The following is a 13500-nucleotide window of genomic DNA, read 5'->3' on the forward strand; positions in this document are numbered from 1 at the left end:
TATTTCTTTAATTTTCTATCCCGCCCACTCCGCAAGGGGGCTCAGGGCGGCTAACAGTCAATTAAACACAATTTAAAATTACAATTTAAAACAGTAAAAATTAACAATTAAAATACATTTCATGGTGCTACTCTAGAATGTGTATGCTTTTAAAATTGATCTTATATACACTTCCTCTTCTTACCACCACTGCTACTGGAAAATAAATGCTACCCCCTCTTCACGCTCTTTAAAATGCGGTTCCCAAGCTAGCTCGAATTTCCTCCGTTTACTATTCTAAAAGTAAAACTACAACTCCCAGAGGCCCCTACTGCTACAATGAAGCATGCGCAGACATCTCATTCAGCTCTGCTCTTCCTTTTCTTCAACATTACGGCGTAGCTGCCTGACCAAACGGGCGGCTGGCGCGTGCGCAGTACGTTCGCTTAGGTTTAAAGAGGTTTAAAGGCGCATGCGTCCTAACGCCCTCCTTTGTTCATCTACCCGTCGTTCTCGTCGAAACCCTTTCCCCCGTTTCTGATAAAGTATGAACGCTCATACCCAGAATTAAACTTTGTTGGTCTTAAAGGTGCCACTGGACGCAAACTTTGTTCTGTCGCCTCAGACCCACCTGAATCTACCTTCCTCCTTTCATTCTGGTCCCGCCTCCGAAGGTGGTGCCTTCAGGAGGGCGCATGCGCGGCAGCGTCCGGTGCGCGTCCGGTGTTGTCGGCGGTGTTCTCAGTCCGTCGGGCAGCGCGTGCCTCGGCGTGGCGCGTGCAAGGTAACCGTCGGAGCGGGCAACCGCCCTTGCTCAGGCAGGGCAGCTGAGAGAGGGGCGCAGAAGGGAAGGGGGAAGTTTTCTGACAGGGACGCCGGAAGTTTGGGAACTGACTTTGCTCGTAAGGCAGGAGGGAGGGAGAGAGGAAAAACACTCTGTACGTGCTTGGAGGCGCTTCACTTTCTGATCATGGAAAGGAAGTTCTCGGCCCCCGAACCCCGCCGCAGCGTCCAGTCTCGGAGCAGGATGGTGCTTTGAGGGGCTGAGGTGAAAAGGAGTGTCAGAGTGGTGAACAGTGTCCCCTCTAAGCTGATAGATCCAAGTGGGCAGCCGTGTTGGTCTGAAGCAGTAGACAAGTGATACCTTTAAGACCAACTAAGTTTTATTCAGAATGTAAGCTTTTGTATGCTCTAAGCAGACTTTATCAAACAAAAATGGAATGGCAAGCAGTCCTAAATATAGAGAAAGTGGGTAGTGAGTTGGTATGTAGAGTCATGGAAATGTTCTTAGCAGATTAAAATAATCAAAAGTTGGGATCTGTGTTTGTTAGTCAGCTTCCCTCTAAATTGAGTTAGCCTGAGCTAGCTCACAGATTTTTAGCCTCCAGCTCACAACTTTTTGTCTTAGCTTAGGAAAAATGGTCCCAGAGCCAACTAATTTATGCATTTGCTCACAACTTTAATGCCAGTAGCTCACAAAGTAGAATTTTTGCTCACAAGACTCTGCAGCTTAGAGGAAACATTGGTGGTGAACGGTCGGTATTTCGGGGTAGTTTATAGCGGAATGTATTTGAATGGGGCTGCTTTTGCTCTCTTGGGTTTCTGTACAGCAGTTGACTCTGGGAGAGTGGAAAGGAAGAATGCACCCTTGCTTTGGGGAACCCTTTAAAAGGGTGGTGTGGGGCGCTTTTGGAAGACTTTGATGGTTCTCTCGTTTGAAAAAAAAATCTTGTGTGAAGGGTTGGTTTTTTCGTTATTTTTGTTTCTAGTACAATCTTAAAGAATTATTTTCAGTCAATCAGTAAGCATATTATGAGATATGATATTTGGCATTGATAGTAGAGTTTCTTCTAGTAGGACAAAAAGTGCAATTAGACTGGGGGGGGCGGGAATTGCAGTTTGGAGGGGGTGTGTAATATTGAGAAGGAAGAGTAGGGGGTTGTGGGAGGCTTTTTGTGTTGGTGAAAGTTGGGGTCCTCATCTGGTAATCCTAGTTGAATAATAAAAGGGGTGGAAGGAAAGTGTAGCCTTTGAGTGCTATTGCGGTAAATCATATGCACAGGTTCTGACAAATGAGTCTAGCTTCATCAGTCTTTATGCAGGAGGCAAGGACCCTAAACTGTTTATCTTAGTTATTACTTCTCTGAAGGCTATGAACATTTTGTGTGTGTGCATAGAATAATTTTTTTAAAATCCTTAAAACCCCATTCTGTCCAGCTTCTTTGACAAGTGCCTTAGATCATATATGAGAGAGTGCTACTATACTGCACACTACATTTCTTATGCAGTGTCCCCACCCCAGTGCTTCAGTGTGGTGCTGCCTGAGGCACAAGCAGCAGTGCAAAGCGAGACAGGCAGAAAGGATTGCAGAGCTGGTAGTTTGCTGTAGCTGAGCCTGTGTACCCTCCTGGTTCTTGTGCTACAAATTACACAAATCCGCAATCTGAGAGCTGCAAAACTAAGCATCTGTGATGGTATCTTCCAGACTGAATACTAAGTCCTGTTGGGTAGACAGAAAAGATCAACCAAAGTAATCTTTACAGACGCCTCTGGGACTGCATGAAATTGAACCCCTGAGCCATGAATTACTGGAACTCATTTACAAAACTTTTCTTGAATGTTACATGAAAATATTATCTCATACTACAGAATTACAAATTAAATCCCTATTCCCATTACAAGGTATCTTTGAGCTATAATATATCTTAATTAAAAACTGAAATTTAGGTAGGTTTTATAAAATCTGATTTTTATTGTTTTTAAAATATGGTTTTTATGTATCCTGTGCATAGCCCTGTTGACATTGATTGACCTGTATAAATCTAGGTTTGCCACAACTCTTCTAAAGATGATTAGATTAAGAACATATTTATCTTGATGTTGCTGCTTTTTAAAAAACCCAGGTGGGGGTGGGCTGTGGAATAGTGTTTGCTAGACATAGAACAGTGAACTGTCAGACCTATCTAGATCATGTGGGGATCTGGTGTTGTATTTTAGGCAGTCTTATACAGCTGTAAATGTGTGAGATTTTTTTCTTTGTTTCTGTGAGCTTTCTTAAAATATTCCAAAGTAGGTCACAAAGTGAAATGCTGAAATATGCTAGCTAAAGTCACAATACTAATTATCTTCTTCTAATTAAGTTTAGTTGTGGTTGTACTTCAGTATTTTGAGACCAACAGAGGGTACAGGGCTAGGCAGTTGGTATGGCATGGGAACTGAAACCACTGAATCTGTTAATTCCTTTGTTTAGCAATGAAAAAATGCATATTTTTAGCAGACAAAGAGGAGGGCTTGTATTCAGTTTGGTGAAGTGAATGGAACATTGCAGCATTGTTGAAAGAGAGCTTGAACTTCTCCAGTGATGTGGGTTGGTGTGTGTGTGTGTGTGAAAGAGAGTGAGACTATAACATCTTGGAGAAATTTCAAGAGGTTGAAGATCATAAGCATAATTTGCAGAGTCCAGATTGGATGAGAATCGACAGCTTTCCATTGCCAAATTGATGTCACAAGTGGTCTTCAGTTTATGCCTGTTAATGCAAGAGGACCCAGGATATTGGTCGCTATCATGGTGGCTTTAAAAACCAATTGATTTGTCTAGCAGAGCTGCTCTTAAAAAAGAACGTTGTAAGTAGGAAAACAACAGCTGATGCCTGGTGGTTTTCTAGCCTAGGAGTGGACAAGGCATCAACAAGCAGTTAGATATTTTGAGTGCCTTGTTCCTGTTTGCTACAAGATGTGCATATTTTGCCTTTATCACTCTGCTGTAGAGCAAGCTTCAATTTTATCATGTAGCTACTGGGCTCTGAGGCAGGAGGGATCTTTGAGTTAGGAAAAAAAATTAAGCTGGCTCATATGTCATACCAGCAATTTTAATAAACAGCTAGAAAATACATTAGTCTTCCCCTCCCCCTTGCCCCCAGCAATCATAAGCAAGTTTAGCAGGTATTCTGGATTTCAGTGACTGTTAAAATCTCTCTTTTGTAACAGCTTTTCTCCCAGATGGCCTGGTTTTTGAAGTAAATAAAAGGCTAATTTAATGTTCCTTTCTCTTGTAGCTCCTTTTTGGGGGTCAGACATTTTGGGGGGTGTTTGGGGCAGCCAGAATTTGGAAACAGTTGCTATTGAAGCAGTAGGTTGTGATCAGTTTGAACTGAGAATGACAACTGTAGTTGTACATGAAAAACTAGAAAAAGTAGAGTTCTTTGCAGAAGTCAAATGACGCTCCAGATTGGATGGAGAAATTCATTTCCTTTTGTGCAGCCTTGTTCTCTTAACCAGCAGTAACAGTGGCCTCTCTTAACAGTAGCAAGGAAACCTTCAAAATTCAGTCGTTTTCTACTCACAGCAGTTTGTCAGGCTTCCCACATCTAGAAAGGATTCACTGCATTGATTTATCCACTGGGAAACTTCTAAATCCATGCCACAGAAGTCCTCATTTTGGAGAATTCTGGGTTGTTCCATGGCAGAGTGTCCCCCAACTTTTGGAGCCTTTGGACACCTTTGAAATTTTGACACAGTTTAGTGGGCTCAGCCAAAGAAGCCACATAAAATGGTTTCCACTTGCTTTCAATCACACAGTGCTGAACAAAAGAATTATCTGGTCCCACCCACTTTCTAGAATCAGTTGAGGGGCACCAGAAAAGATATTGACAGGTTCCATGGTGGTTATGGGTAGCATGTGGGTAAGCATACAGAGCAGAGGTCTGTTAGTGGCTATTAGCCACAGCTTATGATTGGAACTCTCTATCTAGAGCAGTGATGCTCTGTATTCTTGGTGCTTGGGGGGGCGCAGTGGGAGGGCGTCTAGTGTCCTGCCCCCAGTGGTGGACCTCCTGATGGCACTTGCGTTTTTTGGCCACTGTGTGACAGAGTATTGGGCTGGATGGGCCATTGACCTGATCCAACATGTTCTTATGTTCATGTTGGGGAGCAGGGACCTCTGCTCTATGGCACTAGTTCCCAACTTTTTTTAGCATGAGGACCTCTTTTTTAATATCAAAGAAATTCACAGACCCTTCACATAATTGTTGTTGTATTACTAGTATCTGTTGGTTGAGAAAGATTTAAATGCTGATGCTTTGTGAGCATTGAATTTGTAGACACCATGGGGTCCCTGACCCTCCCCCAGGTTGGGTAACTTCAAATTTAATCATTTTTTATTTAATGGACACTGAACTTCAGACGCTGTATAATGGCAAGACGAAGCTGGAGTTACATAGGATTTGTAAATCTTGCAAGAAATATAACAGTAGTTGTCATGTATTGAACTGGAATATATGGAACCATAAATTTATTTTTTAACTAGCCATCTACTTTCAGTCATTAAACCATGGAATCCAATCCAAGTGCTGTAATTCCTAATAAGGGTCTTTCTGAAAAAATAAAATCCCAGCTATGCACAAAGAAACCTATTTTGTTTTTTAAAAAAAATCTTTTCAAAGTAAAAATGATTTCCCTTTAATTCCTCTTATCCCAGATGCCTCTCTTTCTTGCCCCCTTCCTGTTTTAACATGTATTTGTGTGATCAGGTCTTAAAGCAAACGGCAGAGCAGTGCTTGTCAGAAAAATCTTCCTCCCTCACAATGGTGAAGAAGAAACATTTGTATTTGAAGCAAATGAAGCTGGGAAGTATTTTCACAGCTCCCTTCTTCATGAGCATGCACAGGAATGCTTATACCTGGAACCTGTTGGTCTTAAACGTGCCGTGGGACTCCTTTTCTTTTTTGCATGCTCTCTCTCTTTCCTTCAACCTCCCTCCCTCCTCCAAACGAGGGAAGAGAGGCTTGGTGATGCAGCAGCAGCTCTAGAGGAGGGAGCAGGGGAGAGCATTGAGGGAGCTTTTCTCATGTGCATGCACACTGTTTTTCCTTCCTCCTCCCTAAAGGAAGGAAGAGAGGTTTAGCAGCACAGCAGCAGCTCAAGAGAAGGAAGCAGGAGAGAGCAGAGGGAGCATGTACTCTCTTTTTCCTTCCCCCTCACTTTCTCCCTAAAGGAGAAAGAGAGGCTTGGCAATGCAGCAACAGTAGCGGCTGGGAGAAGGATACAGGAAAGAGCCAGCAACTTGAGAACTGGATACCGGTCTGGCAGGGGCTGAGTCCGGCCTGTGGGCAACATGTTTGACATTCCTGAATTAAGTATCCTGACATAGAGTACTTCATTTAACCTGAACCTTGAAAGCTCTGCTGTGGAAAATGTCTAATGCATTTCTTATTTTTTCCATAGGAATGAGAAGAGGGCACTGCTGCTCAGCTCTGATTGTTTACCCTGATTCACTTGGCAGGATTTATTTTGTGTCTTTTCATGGAGACTGATGACCAGCTTGGAAGGAGGCAACTAGCCGATGGCTTCTGACTCCATGGTCCCAGCGCAAGTGGAGCATCGTGGGGTAAAAGGGAAGAGGCAGCACCAGCAGGAAAAGGCCCCTTTGAATAGTGATGGCGAAGAAGAAATATTTGTATTTGAAGCAAATGAAGCATGGAAGGATTTTCACAGCTCTCTCCTTCGCTTCTATGAAGCTGGGGAACTTTTTGATGTCACGCTGAAGGTGCTGATACATATTCCATATTTTTGTGTGTGTGAGTTTATCTTAAGATTTTTTTATACTCATTTACTGTTTTAGGTCACTAACATGCATTTGCTCTCCTTGACAGCATTCAGTAATTCATGCTGTGTGCTCTTGCCTCTATATAAGAATATATCAGGAGAAATCCTGCAAAACTGGTGGTTACTGTCATTCTATGCCTCCTGTTTCCCTTTCCCCAACTTTTCCCATGCCTTACTCCCATAAAATCCAGCAACTGCAACTGTCCTTGAAAGGGCAGCTTCCGGGAGAGCTCTCTCAGCCCCACCTACCTCACAGGGTGTCTGTTGTGGGGGAAGAAGATATAGGAGATTGTAAGCTGCTCTGAGTCTCTGATTCAGAGAGAAGGGCGGGGCATAAATCTGCAGTCTTCTTCTTCTTCATAATGTGCTTTCACTTCAGTCTTGCTACTTATTATGAAAATTATTTGGCAGCTTCAGTCCCTGAAAGCCAGGATAGACTGCTTGTATTAGTCCCTGACGTGTTTGTAGACATTCCATGAGAACACAGTATCTCAGCTGATGCCAATGGAAGTTTTCTTTCCAGCTTGTTCTTTCCATTCTGAAATGCCCTGTTGATACCACAGTTGTGGGAGCTGCTATTCCATAAGTTTGTTTATTTTGTGATGCTGCTGCAAGGTTAAAATCCTGCTGTCAAAGGTTAAAACCCTGCTGGTCAGTGCAGATTATTGCATCACTATTGCTTAGATTGGTGTGAAATCAGATAGTAATAACTTGCTCAGTTGAACTCATTCATATAACGATGACCTCCTAATATACAGCAGCACCATGGGATGATTCTATGAAAAAAGGATCTCTCTGCATGGCACCTGTAATGTCTTTAAGGCAGCAGGCTTATTGGCAAACATGAGCAACTTTTTGGACACGCCTGTATTTTTGTTGCATCAATTTAACATATTGTGGAAGGCAATGGCAAACCGTAAAAAAGTCTGCCATGTAAACGTCGTGATGCGACGTCACCCCAGAGTTAGAAACAGCTGGTGCTTGCACAGGGGACTACCTTTACTTTTTTATGTCTCTGGAACAATAGTAAGCATCATCATTTTAGATCTTCTATGCTCTGTACCTTAGTACTTTTGCTTGTTTTGTTAATGTCAATTACCACTGGCTTCTATGACTGCAGAGTTGTTTTGCTTTCTTCTAGAACAGGGTTTCCCAAACTTTTCTTTCCGATGGCTCTGTTATTTTTACACTTCTCCTTCGTGGCTCACTCAAATTTGAGGGTGGAGCCAGGAGACTTTGGGGGTGTAGTCGGGAGATAGGAATTATGTCATTTCCTGTGGTGTCAAGGACCAAGTAATGTCACTTCCAGGGCACACTGAACCAAAATTCCACCTTTTCCTGTGATGTCACTTCCAGGGCACTCCCCCAAACCTGCCTCTTCTTCGGAAGTAAATTCATTTTTTCAGAAAAATCTCTCTGAAACTTATGCTGAGCCAAAATGGGGGTGGAAAGTGGGCGGTCCTCTCTTTTCACCCCCACATCTGCATGCACCTATCTGTTTGTGTATTCTTCTCCAGCTTGCAAGCACTCATAATTCCCATGTTCAATTGCTTGCACCACCTACGCATCCCTTCCTCAACAGCACTGGCCAGTGTATGCAGTTGGGAGTGCTGTTGCCATTGTCATCAGGAATGCCAGCACTGTGTACCACCCACACTGGGCCCTGGCAACTTCTGTACACCAAAATATGCTGACACATTTAGTAGACTCTTCCTTCAGCTGCTACTACTGGAACCCTGCCTCAAGCTACAACCTAGCTTGCTTGGTTTCAAGAAAATCTTTTGACAGCTATTTTTCATACTTTTCTTTGGTTGAAACACGGGGAAATTGCTGTGAAAGGTAGCAGAGAATTGTACTGCAATTAATGAATTAATTTCAAGTTACATGAAGTTCATACAAGCTTTTCTTCAGTTATCCCAAAAAGGATATTTATGAGGGACTTGCAGCTTTTTACTGGCTGTTTCTCATGCCATTAAAAGCAACCTGTTGTGCAGATACTTAGCCAGTGAACTATTTTCATCCTTTTTAATATTTACAGGAGGGGTTTAATTTTGGTGTCAGACAGCTGTTAAAAGCAGGACCAGTAAAATGGTGCCAAGTTCATAGTACCATCTCTTCCAATGCTGTTGAGATATACCGCAGTAATCTCCAATAATCTCTTTCTGCCTCACACCTCTTACTCTCACTCACTCACACAGAAATCTCATAGAAAGGCCACCTGGCTACAACTGGGGGTGCCAACTTTTCATTGGCAGAGCTTCTATGTCTGCAACAACAGTATGATGAACGGAAAAGTTTCATCCAGTAAAAATGGAGGGAAAGAATGAAATGGAAGGAAAGGAAAGGAAAAGAAAAGAAAAAAGAAAAGAAAAGAAAGAACATAAACATAAGAGGAGCCATGTTGGATCAGACCAGTGGACTATCCAGTCCAAAATTCCCTCATACAATGCTCAAAAAGCACCAGAATGTCCACCAGTGGGGCCAGGACACTAGAAACCCTGCCACTGTTGCTTCCCCACACCCCACTCCCAGCACCAAGAATACAGACAGAGCATCACTGAGAGAGAGAGAGGGCGCTCCCTCCCCAAAAGAACATACTGCAAGGCACATGAAAGCTCTTACTTTGAAGAACACTTCATGGGTCTAAAGTGCCAGTGGATGCTAGCTTTTCTCTCAAACACTGGGAGCGGGAGAGAAGGAAGGAGAAGGCAGCCCAGCTCCTCTCTGCACAACACAGAGATGAGGCAGGGCTAGTTTTGCTGGGGCAGAGCTAGCTTTGGCTTTTCTTGTGACTCAGTAGTGAGGCTTCTGTGGCCCGGTACCAGATCATGACCCTGCAAATGGGAAACACTGTTCTAGAGAATCTCTGGAGGTGTGAATTTATATATGCTGGAGGAGAAGAGGGAGAGATGGATGAAAGGGTTCTTCTAGTTGTGCTTCCTTATTGTAGGGGCGGGGTGGGGGGGAGGAACGAAACTAGGGATTGGGGAGGCTTGTCATGTTTTTTCTTCACAAGTGTAAATTTTTTATGCTTAGCAGGGAGTGGAAGATCTGATTTTTACAATGCATGCATTGTAGGGGAGTTGCACTTTCCCTTACCACTGCCCTACTATGTGTTGCTCCGTTACTTCCAGCACTTTTCTCCCAGCCTTGTATGTGGATGAAGTTGGAGTGTTCTGCTTATACTTTAAGTGGTATTTACTTCAGCAGTCTTTCGATTAGAAAAGAGGCACAAAAGCTGAGCAGTAAAAATCCGTGAGTAACAATCTGACAGCAAGAAACCCTTGTAAAAGTTGTAAATCCCCACTTCATGGGAGGAAGGTCTTACTGTTACCTTGGGGCACTGGGTCTGAAGGACACAGCCTAATTAATGAAGGGAGAACAGATCTCCATTTGAGATAAACCTAACAGATAAACCTAACTGTAACAATTGGTAGCTTCTGAATGCTCCTACCTAGTGAATGTTCAAGGTTCATCTAAGTTTTCCCTTCTCCTTGACCTCAAAACACCACAGTAGCTCCAGGGGACTTCAGAGTATCTTCAAGAAAATGCTTGTAGGTAGTATAAAGGTGCTGGCCATTCACTTTTAGTAATTTCTTAAAACTGTAAGGTTTTCTCCAGCTAGGTAATTCCCCTGCCTGTTCATCCTCGTATTTCAGATATGTTATCTGATTACTGCTGGTCTGTTTCATTGGGAAATGAGCCATTTCTATTTCTGTGTTGAAATATCAGGCAATTTTGTCTTAGCTGTTTGTTGTCTAACCATATTTGACCAAAGCATGTGTCAACCTTTTCTTTTATGCAGACAGTAGACACACAGATCCACCAGTTTTGTAATACTGAGGACTGGGCATAGTGTTGTCCGTGTATTTCGTGGCAACGCTTTGTCTAAAGCCATGTACAGCTAATTCCTTCCCATCACTTTCTTGGCAGTAAACCATTTTGGCTGTGTTTTCTGGCTGGAGCCAACTGGTTGAAAGAATAGCTTATTGAAGTGGATAATGCTGCTTAATGACTAAACTAGAGGAATGTGAAAATAGTGGAAAACAGGAATGAGTATGCCTTATATCAAGGACAGAAGTAACTTGGTCTAGTAGATAAAGCAAAATGCTGGTCTTGCAAGAACTTCCAATAAAATATTCACATTTATCAGAAGATGCAAATGTGCCTGAGGTGTGATCAACATGGTATGCATATTTTCCATTCTAAACGGGGGAAGTGATGGGTCGGATCCAGTTTGCTTTTACTCTGTCTTGCCAAATTCCCCTTCTTATTTTAGCCCCCATCCCACTTGCATATTGGCTATGTGGGTTCCATGTTTGCAGTTCAGCCATGTTAAAGGAGACCCCTGCTTCCTGTTTTACTACTGAAAAAGCTGATTGGATCCAACCTGATATATTCAGGAATTCATATTTGGAGTGAAAAATGGGCCAATGGGGTGAAAAAATGAGGTCCAAATACTGCATCTGACCTTTGATAGCGCTAGCCTAATTCTATAGTTTTGTATGTATAACTCTACAGCTATTAAAACCATATGTTCTCCCAACAGGTTGGGTCAAAGTTGATTTCCTGTCACAAGCTAGTGCTGGCTTGTGTTATTCCTTACTTCCGAGCCATGTTTCTTTCTGAAATGGCGGAAGCCAAGCAGACATTAATTGAGATCAAAGACTTTGATGGTGATGCCATAGAAGATTTGGTCAAGTTTGTCTATTCGTCACGACTGACTCTGACAGTTGACAATGTCCAGCCCCTCTTATATGCTGCTTGCATTCTCCAGGTGGAGGTAGTGGCCAAAGCTTGCTGTGAGTACATGAAACTGCACTTCCACCCTTCAAACTGCCTGGCAGTGCGAGCCTTTGCAGAGAGCCATAACCGCATTGACTTGATGGACATGGCTGATCGCTATGCCTGTGAACATTTTGCTGAGGTTGTGGACTGCGAAGACTTTGTGAGTGTGTCGCCTCAGCACCTGCATAAACTGTTGTCCTCCAGCGACCTCAGCATTGAGAGTGAAAAGCAAGTCTACACTGCTGCTATTAAATGGCTTCATGCCAACCCACAGCATCATGCCATGTGGTTAGATGAAATACTTGGTCAGGTGAGGATCAGGGGAAAATGGGGCAACAGTGTCTGTTGGAGGATGTTGTGTCACAACATGCAGAGAAGTAACCATGTGTGGGGCGGACGTGTCAATGCTGCATTGGCTTTTAGCAGGCTTGGGTTACCTTTGCTAAGTGGGTGATATTTACAATTTTCTTCCATTAGCTTATATGATAAATTGATGTTGAGCACTTTCACCATTGTCTCCTGAAACAAGAGGATCCAGAAGGTCTATTTGTTTCTCAAATGCGGGTTCTCTTGCTGCTCCCTCCAAAACAGGCAAATTCTATTAATCTTCTGTCTGTTACATTCTGTGATGACTCTCACTCGTGGAGTTTGTTATTCTCAAGTCATCGGGGGAGGGGGCTTTGGAGTTGACTTTTTTGTTACCCATAGCCCATGAGTATTTCCTTAATTTCTCTTGGGATGCCTGCTGTGCAGTTGCTGAGACCCTGGATCTTAAACTAAACCGGCATTACCAAGTCTTATGCAAAACGTCTGTCCCCATCAGGTGCGTCTCCCTCTGTTGCCCATTTGTTTTCTGATGGGTGTAGTGGCAAAAGAAGAGATTGTCAAGCAGAACTTAAAGTGTCGGGACTTGCTGGATGAAGCAAGAAACTACCACCTACACTTGAGCAGTCATACAGTACCAGACTTTGAATATTCCATCCGAACTACACCAAGGAAACACACAGCAGGTAATAAATAGACCTCTGTACTGATACTATGGAAACTGACATAATCTGTGTTAGAGATTTATGTAGTTGATGTTTGTTTTTGTAATTACTTTTTATTTATTTTATGGTTGTCATCCGTCAAGTTACATGTAAAGTTATACAGCTCTTCTTATGTAAGCCTTCTATCTTACCCTAATCATGAAATAATGTGTACCTCTGTCTTTTGTCCGTTAGGTGTTCTTTTCTGTGTTGGTGGTCGTGGTGGATCTGGTGACCCATTTCGCAGCATTGAATGCTACTCAATAAATACGAACAGCTGGTTTTTTGGCCCTGAAATGAACAGTAGAAGAAGGCATGTGGGTGTCATCTCTGTGGGAGGTTAGTAAAAAAAACCCTTTCTGTATGCTTTGTTATTGTTTAATGACTCAGTTATTCCATCAACCAAAATTATAGCCTTCAGATACAAATAGTACTGGGGTGGGATAAAAAGATACAATTATTCTTCAGTGAGGTGGTGGACTTTGAATTGATCAGACCAATGATGGATAGGTTTTTTTAGTGCTAAGAGTAATGTGCCTAATAATCTAATCTTGGATATGTTTATCGGAAGTAAATCCTACAGTAGCACTTGTATTCTGTGTTAGGCCTGCAGCCTAATAGAGATTGCAGGTAGACTTACTGGACCATAGAAAATCCAGAAGCCATGTGTTGCCTTTTACTAAGACCAACCCAAGATACATTCATTCTCAACATACTTAAATCTAGAGATTGGAACCCTAAGCGCACAAGACAGATTTTCTTACAAACCTGGGGGGAAAAGAGTTTGCTGGAAAAAAATCTGAAATCTTAAAAAAAGAAAATGCTATTGTAGGGTTAAAGGTAGTCCCCTGTGCAAGCACTAGTCATTTTCGACTCTGGGTTGACGTTGCTTTCACAACATTTTCATGGCAGATTTTTTACGGGGTGGTTTGCCATTGCCTTCTCCAGTCATCTACACTTTCCCCCCAGCAAGCTGGGTACTCATTTGACCGACCTCGGAAGGATGGAAGGCTGACTCAAGCTGGAGCCGGCTGCCTGAACCAGCTTCCGCTGGGATCGAACTTAAGTTGTGAGCAGAGAACTCAAACTGCAGTACTGCAGC

General features: G+C 42.8%; 1 protein-coding gene across 3 annotated transcripts in view; it reads left to right on the forward strand.

The window, feature by feature from the left end:
- Positions 1 to 683: 683 nt before the first annotated feature.
- Positions 684 to 13500, forward strand: part of KLHL8 (kelch like family member 8) — a 29065-nt gene continuing 16248 nt past the window's right edge. Inside the window, exons 1-5 of one of the 3 annotated variants that reach the window (XM_060247081.1) lie at positions 684 to 763; positions 6202 to 6523; positions 11132 to 11680; positions 12194 to 12380; positions 12594 to 12737. In XM_060247081.1, the coding sequence (XP_060103064.1) occupies positions 6320 to 6523; positions 11132 to 11680; positions 12194 to 12380; positions 12594 to 12737 (1084 nt within the window). In that variant the 5' untranslated portion in view covers positions 684 to 763; positions 6202 to 6319. Of the gene's footprint in view, positions 764 to 6182; positions 6524 to 11131; positions 11681 to 12193; positions 12381 to 12593; positions 12738 to 13500 lie in introns of those variants that run through there. The other 2 variants (XM_060247082.1, XM_060247083.1) reach the window with 2 other exon arrangements.

Source organism: Heteronotia binoei, chromosome 9 (assembly GCF_032191835.1).
Source record: "Heteronotia binoei isolate CCM8104 ecotype False Entrance Well chromosome 9, APGP_CSIRO_Hbin_v1, whole genome shotgun sequence".
Taxonomy (NCBI): Eukaryota; Metazoa; Chordata; class Lepidosauria; order Squamata; family Gekkonidae; genus Heteronotia; species Heteronotia binoei.